General features: G+C 31.6%; 1 protein-coding gene across 3 annotated transcripts in view; it reads left to right on the plus strand.

Annotated features, from left to right (window-relative positions):
- The window catches only part of GRID2 (glutamate ionotropic receptor delta type subunit 2), a 1,244,525-nt gene that overhangs the window by 1,008,739 nt on the left and 219,612 nt on the right, over window positions 1-16,174 (plus strand). For all 3 annotated transcript variants that reach the window (XM_039845721.1, XM_039845720.1, XM_039845722.1), the window contains one exon: window positions 7,632-7,770. In XM_039845721.1, coding sequence (XP_039701655.1) covers window positions 7,632-7,770 — 139 coding nt within the window. The remainder of the gene's footprint in view (window positions 1-7,631; window positions 7,771-16,174) is intronic.

Here is a 16,174-nt window from a genome sequence, read left to right on the forward strand (position 1 = left end):
AAGCTGGGCAAGAGGGAAGTATATCTAAGAGAATAGGGAGGGATAGTGAAAAGGTGGTAGGGTCAATAGATCTTAGATCTTTGTGAGACTGTGGGCTTGATAGAAGAAGCTCAGAAGTGTAAGGTGACATAGGAGAGTAGAATGTTTGAAAACGAGATTATAGAAGTGATGAAGCTATTGTTAATAAAGTTACATTTGCTAATATAAATATAAAAGTTGTGCCATTTGCATTAAACAGAAAATAACCATAACATCAATATGATATAAATGAAACATTATTAACTCTAATTAGTTTCTGTTGCCTGACAAAGGGAGTTTGAGATTTGCTTTCCCTTTATAGAAATAGAATAATAATATTAAAGAGACATCATAAAACTGAGACTTTGTTCTTGGTATAAAAAAAATACTGAAAGATAATTATAAATGGAACAACTTCCTCACTATAGCACAACATAGTTTGATGATGTTTCCCCCGACCACTTAAGCCATATGTTGTACCAATGATATATATGCCACATTATAGAAATCTGCCCTACCTTGTAAGTGGTTTCAGGTAGCAGACTTACTAACCCGTGGCCAACAGCAAACCATATGCATATCTTGCATGTCCCATCTTTATTACCTCTGCACCCTCCATGAAAAGAAAAATTAGTAAAGCATTTATGGATCTGGTCATAGACAGTCTCTCAATTTGACTACGAATAAATTTCAAAAAATAGATTAATATATAAATATAACTGACATACCTTAAGCATTTAGGATATACTTACATTTTATTCCATCCTAAAATGTAGAACACTGCCCTGGCAATGATGAATTGCCAACAGTATTCTTCTTCATATTTTCTAATCTATTATTTTGTAAGTGTAAAACATTGTAATATTTATTGATACTCCAGTTGACCAGCTTACTTGAACATATTCAGTCATCCCTAATATTGGAAATTTTCTATTTGCTATAAGAGTTTTTAACTATTTTGCTAGTAACCTGCTAGGTTCCGCTAAGGAAAAAACTCAAAAAAATTATGTTTATAAGGAAAGGTAAAAAGTTTTATTCTATTTTTTTCTTAACCATATTTCATAAAAGAGTTTCACAGTCTCAAAATATATAATAAATACTTTTTGAGTTTTTAAATCTATGAGAAGCAGATTTACCAAACAACCAAATTGTAGAATCTTAATTAATTGTTCTTCATATTTTCAGGCAAACATAAAGCTGCAAGGATAGTCACACAATAAGACTTAGAGCAACAAATTTTTGCCTGACTCAGGTGAAATTGTCACGTTTTACAATTTTGCCTGAGGGCAAAACATTATTTTATATCTTTAACAACTTTTATAAGAAGATAATATATACAGTAGCAAGAGTGATATATTTTTTGATGTGGCAAACTAGTCACATCAAAATGCAAATCTATGTCAAAAAGATTTTTCTTACATCAGAGACGTCACTTTAGAAAATACAAATTCCACATGCTTCTGCAGAGTGATATAGGGATACTCCAAACTCACTAGAGGTTATAAGAATCAAAATACCCATCTCTAGACTCAGACTTTTGTCCACCCTGATATGCCAGGAATTGGTAGTCTAATTTCTGCCATGCTTTAGCAAAGTGGGGGTGTGTTTTTAATTAAGCAGATTTTTTTTTTGTTTTTTTGCCTGATTGTCTTTTCTAGCATTCTGATTCTATAAAAATATTTTCTTTTTTAATGTGCACACAGAGGGAAAAAAAGAGACAAAAGGGAAAAAAAGGTCTTCATTAAACTTATCTTTCTCTCTTTTTTTATTTAGTTTTTTGGATTTTTTGTTGTTTTTATTTTGTTTTGTTTTTGTTTTTGTTTTTGTTTCACTTAATTATAGCTGGTATACAATGTTATATTGGTTGTATTAGTTTCAGGTATGAAATATAGCGATTTGACATTTTTATACCTTATAACGTGATCATGCCATTAATTCTAGTCATCTACAAACTTATCACAGTATTATTGACTATATTCCCCTTCCCTTTTGTAAAATATTATTTACATACAGAAAAGTGCATAAAACTTAAATGTGCAGCTCAATAAATTACCAGCAATAGAACACCTATGTAATTACTACCTGGAAGAAAGATAGAACATTACCAGTGGCACAGCCTCCATTGCCCGATCTCAACCACTATTCTCTATCCTCAAAGGTAACCACTCATGGGATTACCAGCACCACTATTCACCTTGCCTGTTTTTAAACAATTATCATAAAGTATACATACTTTTACTCAACATTTAGTTTGTAATATCCATTTATGTTGTTATAAACAAATGAAATCTGTTCATTTTAATTGCTGTATAATATTCGATTGTATAACTATACCATAATTTATCTATTCTACTCTCCAAGGATATTTAGGCCTTTTCCAGTTTGGGGCTATTATGAATAATCTTGCTATGAATATTTATGTGTATGTAGCTAGGTACACATATTCTTCTTTGGGGTATGTACCTAAGGAATGGAACTGCAGAGTCTTAAGATATGCATATAGAAGTACATATCTTTTATTTATCAAAATGATTAAATCAATTTACAATCTTACCAACAAGGTATGTTTTGGTAATGCTACATTCTTGCCAACATTTGATATTATCTATTTCTTTATTTTAATCATTCTGGTGGCTACGTAGTGTTATTTCATTTCTCTTCTAGTTTGTATAACTCTGATAACTAATGAGGTTGCCACTTTATAACATATTTATTGGCCTTTGGTTATCCTTTATGAAGCCTCTTGCCCATTTTTCTACTTATTTTTTATTTTGTTCTTATTGATTTATAGAAGTAACTATATATTGATGAATTACTTTGTGATATGTGTATTGCAAATACCTTCTACTGTGGCTTGTATTTTTACTCTCTTAATGGTGTCTTTTGAACTATGAAGTATTACTGTAGTCAAATTTATCAAACTTTTATTTTGTGCTAATGTCTTTTATGCTCCCTTAAAGAAAACTTCTGCTACCTAATCTTGTGGATATATTGGATATATTCTTTTATATGATTTTCTAGAATCTTTATTGTTGTTTATATTTTATTTTTATTTCTATAAGCCACTTGGAATTGATTTTTGTGTATAGGTTATGAGACAAGTTTCACTATTTTCCATATGTATATCCAGATTGACCTACTAATATTTATTGAAAAGACCTCTCTTGCTGTATAGTATAGCAGTGCCAGCTGGGCATAAATCAAGCATTTATGTACACATGGATAATTTTCAATGATTTGGTCTATCCTGGTACAAATATCACACTGTTTTAATTACTATATAAAGCTACAGTCAGCTAGAACAATCTTTTTCTTCTTGGATATAGTCTTAGCTATTTTTACTCTTTTGCAATTTTATATAAATTTTACATTCAACTTTAGTTTATTTCTCTCTCTTTGTCTCGTTCTCTGTCTCTGTCTGTCTGTCTGTCTATCCATCTGTCTCTCTATCTCTCTGTCTGTCTCATTTTCTCCCTTCCTCCCTCTCTCCTTCTTTACTTCCCCCTCATGAAAAGAACCGGGGATTTTTATGGCAATTCACTTAATTTATAGACCAATCTCAAATATAAATTTGAGAAGAATTTATATCTTTATAATATATATTTTAATTCCATGTTTTAAGAGTTTGTTGCATATATATATATGATTGATTTTTTTAACATTAACTCTATACCATAGCAAACTGATAACTTACTAATTTTAGTAATTTATCTTATATTCTCTTGTATTTTCTATGTATATGCTCATATCATCTGCAATTTATAACTTTTATTTCATTCTTTCCAATTTAAGTATTTTTCAATCATTTTTTGTCTTATTGCACTATTCTGTTTAGTACCTTCAATTAAATGTTGGATAGAAATAGTAACATATATTAAGACAGTCTTTAAAAATACTTAATTTATTAATAAGTATGATGATTGTTATAGGTTTTTTCTAGTTTGCTGGATTATTTTTAGTTCTTTTTTCCTTAAGACTGGATATTGAATTTTATCTGAGTCTTTTCTGCATCTACCAAGATGATTATAGGATTTTATTCCTTTGTAGTGTTAATGTAATAAATTCCAATGCTTGATTTCAAGTGCCAAGCCAACACTTGCTTTCATATAACAAACACAACATGCTTGCTTGCTTAATTAATTAATTAATTAATTAATTTATCACTTTGCTAATTTATTTAAGTCTTTTGTATCTATAATCATATGAAAGATTGGCCTGTATTTTCCTTTCTTGGAATGACCTTATCACATTGTGTTATCAAAGTTGTGCCTTCTCTATGGAATGTATGAAATAGTACCTTGCTTTTTTCTGATATTAGAAAGAGTTTTATAAAATTAGAGTTAATTATTTGGTAGATTCTTTTGAATAAGGCCATTGGCATTGAATTTTTTGGTTGGTAAGTTTTAATTGAGGGTTCAGAGTCTTTAATAGTTATGAAATCATTCAAATTTTCTATTTGTTTTAGTGGCAATGTTTTCTAGGAATTTGGCTATATCATTACAATTTTCAAATTAAATGGCATAAAATTGTACATAAGAACTTTGATGTCTATAATATCTGTAACAATGTACTCTTTTTACTCCTATTACTGTATTTTTTTTTTTTGTGCCTTTACTTATTTTCATGATCGATCCCAATAGCTTTTCATAGGCCTTTTCAAATGACCAGACTTCTGTTGGATCAACCTTCTCTATTGTAATTTTGTCTATTTTATTAATGTTCACTCTTATATTTATTCTTTTCTTTTTCTATGTTCTTTAAGTTGAACTTGATTTTTTTTTAACTTCTTGAAATTGATGAGCTCATTGATTTTCATCTTTCTTTTCTTACATGTTATAGGCTATGAATTTCCCTCTAAAACACAAATTTAGCTGCATCCTATCAGCTATCAAAACTTGTGAAGTTTTAGTATGGAATATTTTTATTATCATTGTTCAAAATATTTTTATTTCCCTTTTTCTTTGACCCATGGCTTCATAGACTTGGAATTATTGATTTCCAAGTATATAAGGATTTTCTGGTTTTCTCAGTCCCATTCCCATATGGCAACCTCTGGGCCTTAATTTCTATAGCAGCTTAGTCTTTTAAGGCTTTCAAAAGCATTGATCAGCTTCTCAGTATCTTCGCTACCTCATATTAACTTGGCATTTATCCCTCAGGGAAATATCAAATCTTATTTCTGGGTTATTTTATTCTCTAAGATCTTGTCTTCTAATTTTTTTACTACTTCTTTAGCTCTCAAATGCATTAGATATTCAGTTTTTCTAGATGCTGTCAATAAGAGGATTGTTTTAAATAACGAGAAATAGAAGTCAAGATTCGCATTACTTTTAGCATTTGATTTGCGTGTAGATATCAAACAAAATGTCATTTTATTTGAATTCCGCAAGAATATTTTAATTACCTAAGTAGCGTACTTCATGCTATGGATGAAGAAAGTTCAACAAGTATTCTTTCATGTGAATGATAATGACACTAGTAAAGGCAAAAGATTTTATGGAAACAAATCTTCAATTAGCCTTTTTAGTCATTATTTTCTTGTTCCATTTCTGTTATACATGTTAACATCTTTCAGTCTTTAAATATTTTGTTCATATTTTATTATTTTTTCAATTAGTTGTTTTGTCTAGGAGTTACCCATGTAGATTTAAAAATAAATTTATTGTTGCTTTTGTCTTTTAAAAGCTGAGTTAATATTTTATTTACTTTGAGGAAGAGAGTATCTGATACGCAATATAACTGCTTTTAAAAAATGTGTTCCAGATATCAGAAGTTAGCCTATTCTAAGTATATTAGGAAATAGCTCAGGACATAACCAAAGGGTATATTTGCATTGCACTAAAAATTTAGATATTATACAGTGACTATTAACGGTTGGCATAAAAATCTGCCTGATATTATAATTTATTGAATCCTGTCAAGTCATTCACCTATTGATGAACTTAAGCAAATCTGGTATTATGTCTTTTTTATTTATTTCTACTATTAGCATAAGCCTAATTTCTTTTAGAAGGACTATTAATTTCATATAAAACATATATTCATTCAGCAAATATTTATGCACTTAATATGGAACAGAAATTATTCCCATATCAGAAACTATATTCTATGGGAGAAAAGTAAATAGAAATATATAAAATATGATAAATTATGATTTTAAAAAAATAAGAGGATTAGCAGTATGGGGCTGTGAGGCATTATTTTAGATAGGGTGATGAAAAAGTATTTGTGAAGAAGTATCATCTGAGCAGAAACTTAAGTGAAGAGAAACATCATTTCTAAATTAAAGAGAATTCCAAGAATAAAAAAAATTGCAAGTATAAAGGCCCTAGGACAGATATCAATGTAAAAGGAATTGTAAGAAGGCCATTGAGAGAGTGGAAAGAGATAGGTTCAAGAAGTTGACGTGAGATTAGTTCATGCAGGACTTGGTATGCCTTGGTAGAGATTTTGGATTTTTTTTTTTTTCCTCAAGAGTGATAAGAATTTACTGGAAGTTTTGATCAGGGAAATATTATGATTTCATTCTCATTTTTAAAGCACACCATGGTGATAGAATTAGGAGTGATAGTTCACAGGATGTAAACAGATAAACTATTTAAATAGTACAGTTAAAGAAAATGTGACAGCCCTGAACCTGATAAGATGAGATAAGATTCGGTGTGTAGTTAGTTTGAAGGTTAGTTTGTAGTTAGTTAGTACTTGCTACTCGATGAGATGCTGGCAAATTCCATAGTCTGAAAAAATAGAGTGAAACCTGGTACTATTACCTAAGATAGTGTGGACTGCTCCCAGTGAAAATAAAGTGTTTTGTTTTAAATGTGATAAGTCTGATGTGCCCATTAGATTCCAAGTGGAAATCATGTAAGCATTTATTTATAGCTTTCTAGAAAGAGTGAGGCTTGAAATACCTATCTGAGAGTTATCAAAGTATACTGTAGATGATATTCAAAGTTAGGGGACTTGAGATTAGCTAAGGTGGAAATGTGGACAGAGAACAGAAGCAATCTAGAGATTAAGGCTAAGGGCACTCCAGTATTTAAAAGATGGAGAGGAAGTTTCTACAAGATTGTAAAGAGTGACTAGTCAGTTAGGAGTAAAACAAAACATATGTGATGATACTGAAGCTAATAGTAATATGTGTGATCCCAAGATCATTAATAACCTATGATTCTAGGTAATTTAACCAAAAATAATCTTAAATATCACTTACTGAACTTGAAATCTGAAAAGTTACATTAAATATAAGCCTAAGATAGTATTAATACCACCTAACTAGTGAATAATTAAACCCTGGGAAATAAAGTATATATCTATGGTTATATAATAAGAGGGTAATTAATTCTAAGGTTGAACAATAATGTGGAAGGAAGATCATTTAAACATAATATACTAAATGTTTATCATGTTCTTTTTAACTAGGTCTCACAGTTTCGTAAAAAAGAATTAAATGTGAAATAATGAATATAAGCAAAGTACAGAGACCTATGCTGATATTATGTAAAAAAATTTCTCACTACTTAAGAGTTAACTTGATATTGAACGTGTATGACCTCAGAATTCTCAATAAAAACTTGTTGATGTTCTTTTATTCTCTTTGCTTCTTCCCACAGGTGGAGAGGTCCCATACACAACTCTGGCTACTCGAATGATGATGGGGGCTTGGTGGCTATTTGCTTTGATTGTCATCTCATCTTATACAGCAAACCTTGCTGCTTTCCTTACTATCACTCGCATTGAAAGCTCCATCCAGTAAGTAGAAGATTCTAGTAGCCACAAAGTTTGCGAAATGACAGGAGTGGCAAAAGCTATTTAGATAAGTATATGGTTTCTGATAATAAATTTACAGCTGCCTATTGAGTAAAGACTTAGTTTTGTGCTATGTAGGTATCACAGGATAGTCCAACTGCTCAAAATACAGAATTGTTAGAGTACTTTTTTATAAAATAAAATTCTGGGAATAATTCAAACATTGCTTCTCACTTTTTCCTGAAAGGATAACACATATTTGGAATTTTACCCTCCACAATGTATGGGCAATAATGTAGAAGGAAAGGAAAAAGGAGTTATACTAAAATATACATATTTCAAGTTTGATACTATTAATCTTTGCCTTGAGTCTGTCCTATTATGCACTGTCTGGGTGAATAGTTAGACATTCAATGATTGATTGATTGATTGATTGATTGATTAGTAGAATAAGGAGGGAGGAAAGGAGAGAGGAAGGGAGAGGGAGAGAGAGAGAATAGCTGTCAGGAGATAATCAACCACCTTCTGTTTGTCTCTTCACTATATTATAGTTAATGTTTTTTCAACTGCAATGATGATAAATTGTCATTAATTATAGTACACTTACTTAGATACTAAAAGTTACCTAAGTCAATGATTCAATTCACAAATGCCATTTTCATGAGCCCTGAAAGGCCAAAGGCCTTTGATTTACCATGACCAGTTTTGCTTTTGTGGTTTCATGCCGTAATTAGCACAATACAACTTCTGTCTCTGTAGAACGTATGTTCTATGTATTGTTTTAGCAAAGATTTTCCTGAAAATATTTTATTCATCCAAAACCAAGGTAGTCTGAATTTTTCTAAAGCTGAAGAACATTTATTTCTCAACAAAACTGACAATTCAAAATTGAATAATTAGATTTATCAAATAATTCATTAGGGATTTAACTCATTCTTAAAAGAAAACCTAAGAGTTCTTCTTGCCTTTAAAAATATGTAAATGAAGCCATTAGTAGTCACAGAAGTATTATAGCACAATATTAGAAACAAGAATTATTGATCTATAAAGAAGTAGGGTATTTTTTTCAATTGCATGTAGTATAAAAATTGAAACCTCAAAATTCAGCACAGTTAATTATTTCATCTATTTATGAAAATGATGTTTCCAACTTCTCTCATCAAATCATGCTCCTCACATTATTTTCACAATTATGTCTTTGATACAGAACCTCATACCCTCTCAACTTATTACCATTATAGCCAGTTCTATGTGTGGCATAAGTTATGAATGGTACAGAGTAAAGCTCATGGAAAGCTTAAACTGATGGCCCCATCAGAATCATATTTTAAGCAATAATGAAAATGATTACAACTGCCCAAACAAGAAATCAATGAAAGTAGTAAAATTATGAAAAAAATAATTAATACTCATAGAGCATTTATAAGATGCCAAGCTTTGTGCTAAATGTTTGACATGCATTGGCTCATTTAATATTTATAACCATCTTGTGAAATATATATTATTAATAACCCATTTTATAACTGAAGTTGAAAAGATAAGTAGCTTGCCCCAAATCATGAGCCAATAAGTAATTAATTAAAGACCAGGCTTTAAATCTTTCTGATTCCCGAACCTGTATTCTAACTGTACCACACCAGTTTCCATTCCACACCCTTGTTTTTATTTTATCTTTTTAATGCCAGTTTATTTTTTTCATACTCTATATACATAATATTTTTAACACTTTATTTTTTTATTTTCCCCCTCCCCTCTACTCCCTCCCTTCTGGAAACCACTAGTCCATTGTCCATGTCCATGAGTCTCTGTTTGTTTGTCCCGTTCATTTGTTGCTTTTAGGTTTATATCCCACATATGTGATATCATGTGATTTTTCAACCTTTTCTATTTGGCTTATTTCGCTTAGTATGATTATTTCAAGGTCCATCCATGTTGTTGCAAATGGCAGTATTTCATCTCTTCTTATGGCTGAGTAATATTCCATTATATATATGTACCACAGCTTCTTTAGCTAATCATCTATCGTAGGACACTTCGGTTGCTTCCATGTCCTGGCCGCTGCTATAAACATCGCTGTGGAAATATTTTTTCAAATATGGGTTTTCAAGTCTTTGGGGCAAATATCCAGTAGAGGGATTACTGGATCATATGGTAGATCAATTCTTAGTTTTTTTAGGACCATCCATACTGTTTTCCATAGTGGTTGTATCAATTTGCAGTCCCACCAGCAGTGTATGAGGGTTCTTTTTTGTACACATCCTAACATTTGTTATTACTTGTTCTGTTGATTAGAGCTATTCTAACAGGTGTGAGATGATATCTCATTGTGGTTTTGATTTTCATTTCCCTAATAGCTAGCGATGTTGAGTATCTTTTCCTAATTTCTTTGTTGGCCATTTGTATGTCCTCTAGGGAGAGTGTCTGTTCAGGTCCTCTGCCTAGTTTTTGATTGGATCATTTATTTTTTGTTGTTATTGAGTAGTATGAGTTCTTCGTATATTTTGGATATTAGGCCCTTATCGGAGGTGTTGCTTGCAAATATCTTTTCTCATTTGGATGGTTGTCTCTTCACCTTGTTGACAGTTTTTTGCTGAGCAGAAGCTTTTTAGTTTGATGTAGTCCCACTTATTTATTTTTGCTCTTACTTCTCTTGCTTTTGAAGTCAAATTCATAAAATCCCCTGTAAGCCCAAGGTCCTTGAGTTTAGTTTCTATGTTTTCTTCTATGCATTTTATTGTTTCAGATCTTATATTCAGGTCTTTAATCCATTTTGTGTTAATTTTGGTGTGTGGTGATAGACAACAGTCTAGTTTCATTTTTTTGCAGGTGGCTTTCCAGTTTTTCCAGCACCACTTATTGAAGAGGCTTTCCTTTCTCCACTGTATATTTTTGGCGTTTTTGTCGAAAATTATTTGCTCATGTATATATGGGTTTATTTCTGGACTCCTGATTCTGTTCCACTTGTCCGTGTGTCTATTTTCTGCCAGTATCATGCCGTTTTGCTTACTGTCGCTTTGTAGTATAATTTGAAGTTGAGCAAAGTGATGCCTCCAGCCTCATTCTTTTTATTCAAGATGGCTTTGGCAATTCGGGTATTTTGTGCTTCCATACAAATCTGATGATTTTTTGTTCTTTTTCTTTAAAAAATGCCAATGAGATTTTGACAGTGATTGCATTAAATCTGTATAATGCTTTAGGTAATATGGACATTTTAACTATGATGATTCTTCCAATCCAAGAACACAGAATATCTTTCCATTTCTTTGTATCTTCGATTTCTTTTAATAAGGTCTTGTAGTTTTCATTATGTAGGTCCTTCACATGTTTCATTAAATTTATTCCTAGGTATTTTATTCTTTTTGCTGCAATTGCAAAAGGAATTATTTTTTCCACTTCTTTTTCTGGCACTTCGTTGTTAGAGTATAGGAACGCTACGGATATTTGAACGTCGATTTTGTATATAGAAACTTTACTGTATTTGCTTATTGTTTCTAGTAGTGTTCCTATGGAGTCTTTAGGGTTTTCTATATAGAGAATCATGTCATCCGCAAATAGTGACAGTTTGACATCTTCATTTCCTATTTGGATGCTTTTTATATCTTTCTCTTGCCTGATTGCATTCACTAGGACCTCCGATGTTATATTGAATAAAAGTGGCAATAATGGACAGCCTTGCCATGGCCAGTTGTTTTTAGGTAATATTATGAAAGACATGTAGTCTTCTACTTTGCTAGGTGTAGGATGTAAAGAATGATTTTCTTTAAATTCTCAATTGGTCTGAGGAAATAAAGTATTAAAAGTTAAGAGATTTTTGTGTTGAACCAATTCTGTAGACATACATCCCAACATGAGTAGATGATAATTGATATCTGCTATTCAGGATAAGACTACTTGGCAGATCCAATCAATAGAAATCACATTAAGAAAGATAGTTTTAAAAATTAAAAATTAAAATAGAATATTTTATCTCACCAATATACTTTGAAGCATTTTTAAATAAATAAATGAAGAAAATTTTAAATAAAATAACTGATTTTATACAGTTAGTGACAAAAATCATAATAATCAACAAAAATTATGGCTAACATTCACTGAGAATTTATTATGAATTTATTAAGCATATTGATTCTTCAAAATAACCCTAATAATACAGATACTATTGTATTCTTATTTTATAGATGAAGAAAGAAAAATTTGGAAGTTAGATGCTCATGATCAAATAGTCAATAGTATCAGAGATAGAAATCTAAAATATATCAATCTGATACTAATCCATAACCCTACCTACTAAAGTTTTTCTTTATCTAGTGGTAGTTCTTACAATTTGTCTGCTTGAGCCTCTGTTTCACTGAGGTTGCAGACCTCATGGTGTGTGTGTATGAAAGCTATTTAATTATTACTAACTTTACTGGCATACATTTTTATCTAGACTTTCATGCAATAGCAGTGGGAACAAAAACCTCTATCAAATTTTTACACCTATAATATTTCTCTAAAAGTAAAATGTAATGGGAAAAGATCATCATTTCACATGATGTACTCTTCAGCTGTAGTTACATCAACCAAAATAACTGAACATTCATTTAAAAAAAAAAATTTCTTTCTAATGCCAATTCATATTATTAAAAGTCAGCAAACAGTAAGTGTAATAAATCTCCCCTTCCTTCTAATCTTATCACTAAACTAATTTTGAAAGAGGAAAATCAGAGCCAAATAAGTTAAGAGAAACCTGATTTTCTTCCCAAACTTAAAGATATCTTCTAATTTCATGCTTCGGCTGTGTCGGCAAGATAATTGCTTTCAGTGTTTCTTGGAAACATTCAAAGTTCCATTTGCAACTAATGTCAAACTTTCTTGGGAAATTCTAAGTCTGATTTTTCTTAGAAAAAGCAAAAACTTTTTTTAAATACCATCCCATGTCATGCTTCTTAATCACTTATATTCATAAGATTTGCTCATCACTAAATGAAGCAGTGCTCATCAGTATACTTCTTTTCAGCCCAGTTTTGCTCTGCCATCAGCACACATAATACCAACCACATCTTCATCCCTAAAATTCAAAGTCTCATCCCCAGACCAGAAAAGGCAGACAGTTAGAGGAATGTCCTTGAGAGAGGGAAGAAAGCAGCTATTTTTGTACAGATGGTTAACAGAAACTTTTATAATTTGGGAGGAGAAACAATAAATTTATTCCTGGAAAGCTGACTATATTTTATAAAATCTACCCTTTTTTCAAAATTAGATATTTATTGTCTTCTACCTTTCTAGTTGGAACCTGTCATTAATAAAAACTTTGAAAGTGAGTTTTCCCTGGAAAAGATAACTCAAGATTTTAATTTTATATCCCTTCAATGGTGGAGGCAGCTCAACATAACTATGGCAGATTGTGACACAATTGAGGATGAGTTGTATTGAAATATGCAGTTCAGTTTCTAAAGGGAAAAATATGCAAATTCTACAAGACTCTAATGAAATTTAGGCTTTTACATTGTCATTGGACAGTAACATTGAATAGCTAAATTGTTTTCAAATACCTAGAAAATGGAATGTACTTTTTTTTCTGTTAGTAACCAGGCTAAGTGTGGCAATTGTGAAATGGAATATATGAAGCTTTGAAGGCATTTTTAGAGTAAACATTGGGTAATAACATCATTAACATTAGCTCCATTAGTCTTTGTTGTGATGATGCAGTTTCCACAAGCCTACTTACTTCACATGTAAAAGTGAAAATAGCTACAGGAGAAATTATAATTATACAGTTATGGTCATTAATAACTTTAGTCAGATTGGTCTTTGGTGATAAAACTTGAGGTCTTTCATTTCCTAAGGCTATAAGTAAGCTTGAGTCTATTCAAAGGGTTCCCAATATCTCATCATACTTTTAAGTTTAATGTATTCATTCTCCATAACGGTTAAGGTTGGGCTAAACAAAATATTGAGTTAATGTAGCCACTAAATCAAGCTAATTTGGGATAAATTTCTTTCCAAGCATATGCAAAAAGAGAATCATAAATATTGTATTCACTGGAGACCACTTTTTCTCTAGCATACTAATAATAGGATTTTTGCATCCACATTTGTCTACATTTTAAAAAGGAAAAATTATTGAGCAATTGTTTTTCTCAGTGCTACACAGTGAGTTTGAGCTAGGCTGGCTTTGAAGTCTAGGTCTGTCTCCAGGTCTGGGGACAGAGAGAATGGTTATAACTTGTAGATGCACTCTAATGAAATGATTTATACTTTTCCTTTGCCCTCACAAAGCTATATAGCTACCTTTAGCAAGTCAGTATTAAAAGAGATCATTATAATAACGTTTTCAGAAATGGAGGTATTCCTAACTTAAAGACTCCTAAATAAATATATAAGCTTCATTCATTTAGTTCAACTAATTATATATCCATATAGATATTTCAACACTGTGCTAGGCACTTAGTCTGTAAATATATTTAAATATTGCCCCTGAGTCACAATCTATTTGGAGAAATGGCAATGTAGAATTCAGTGACATAGGGGCTGTCACTGAATTCTACATAGGGAAGAAGTAATTTAAATCAATAACTTGCAGAGGAGAAGGAGGAGAAAGGAAAGAAACTGTCAGGCATCATAGAGGTTCTCTGAGGTGCCATCTGAGAGTTTGAAGGATGAATTTCAACAGACTGAAGGAGTGGCATACTGGGACATTTGCAAAAGCAACTGAGATATGAAATTCCTAGGAGAGTGTCTAGCAAAGGATCAAAATATGTTAATTTCCTTCTTGGGTTAGGATGGGTAATGTAAGAGTGGTAGGACATCATAAAGCTTGTTAAGGAATTTAGATTTTTTCCTGGAAATAATGGACAGTGACATCATTTAAGAAAAACAGTTTTATCTGTGGAGAGAGAATGTGTGAGAGAAAAGATGTAGGAGTATGGAAACTCATGAGATGTGTAATGCACATGTATTTATGGCCTTTAACTAGTCTCTACTTGATATAAACCTGACCCATGTATCTTCTTGTTTCAAGGGCTGTTTACTTGGGAAATTCCTAAGGATTAAAGGTAATTTAAGAGAAATTTGGCTTAAGAAACTTTATATCTCTAGGCTAAATTTACATTTCTAGTGAATGCAGGAATGTAGCCTCTATTTATCTATTTTTTTAAAGATATGTAAAGAGAGCGTGTGGCTTACTATCTCATAGATAAACAGGTAGGGAAGAAGAGAGTTACTAATGTTAGGAGATGCTAGAAATCACTCTGGTTAAGCTACTCTTTAGATGCTATTTTACAGAAAAGTTGCATCTCAAGGTCTGTTATTCATGGACTCCATCCTGCCTACTAATTACTTTTAGCCTTGAGCCATCAAAAAAGAAGTCATCCTTATTTTTATTCCATTTTAATGCATTTTCTTTTTACTCTAAAAGTAATACAAGGCTATTTTGAGAAAATAGGAAAGTGCAGTAAAAATTTGAAAGACAAAACATTAATAATCCATAATCTGTCATGTAGCAATAAATTCTGTTAATATTTAAGCAAACTTTATTTTAACTGTTTATTTCAAGGTAATTAAATATATACAGGAAATTGCAAAAATATATAGTATAGAGATGTACCATATACCTTTTATCTAGTTTCCCCAATGGTTACATCTTAAATAATTATAGTACAATATCAAAACCAGGAATTAATATGGGTTTAACGTGTTCATATTGTTTTGTTACCATTGGGAGCGATTTGAACTTTGGTGTCTCCCCAATGGCAGGGGGATAATGGTACAGAAGTGTAATTAACATTTTTTCCTCATTTCTTCCTCATTGATTCAGTGAAGAATCACAGGTCAGTGAGATTTAGAAAATATTTTTTTTAAGTATATTTTAGAAAAGAAAAAGCACGCTCCAAGGAGGAAAGTGGTTTTAGCGAAGAGAGCTATAAAAACCACCCAGAAGTGAGAATCTCTGAATTATATTTGGGCTGTGATGGGTGGTTCCAAAGGTATTCCTAGGTGATTGGCACGTGAGGTCATTCTGCTTGACACTTGGCTGCTGTATAACACTTCGCCTAGTACACATGTGCTTACCCAGAATTCAGTCTGTTATAATTAGATTCATGAACATCCAGGCAAAATGACAGTATAATGACAGTATAATTATAATGACAGTATAATGAGGCTTAAATTGTGGACAAATTCGGGTGGTACCTTCTGTGTAGGTATCTGTGGCCGGATTAGACCAGCTAAGATTATGGCCATCCTGTACTTTGTCTCTGGGGATGCTGGAGGGATTCTCTAACTACCAAAAGGGTATACTTTTGATGGTCTCTAGTCTAGGCCCTTATTCCTTTGTTTCCTGTTGCTTATATCTGATTAGTTACCAAACAGTTCTATGCTACTTTCATCACATCTATAGCACCTCTTCAATACAAATACAAAACTG

The sequence above is a fragment of the Pteropus medius genome, unplaced genomic scaffold (assembly GCF_902729225.1).
Source record: "Pteropus medius unplaced genomic scaffold, Ma_sr-lr_union100, whole genome shotgun sequence".
In the NCBI taxonomy this organism is placed as follows: domain Eukaryota; kingdom Metazoa; phylum Chordata; class Mammalia; order Chiroptera; family Pteropodidae; genus Pteropus; species Pteropus medius.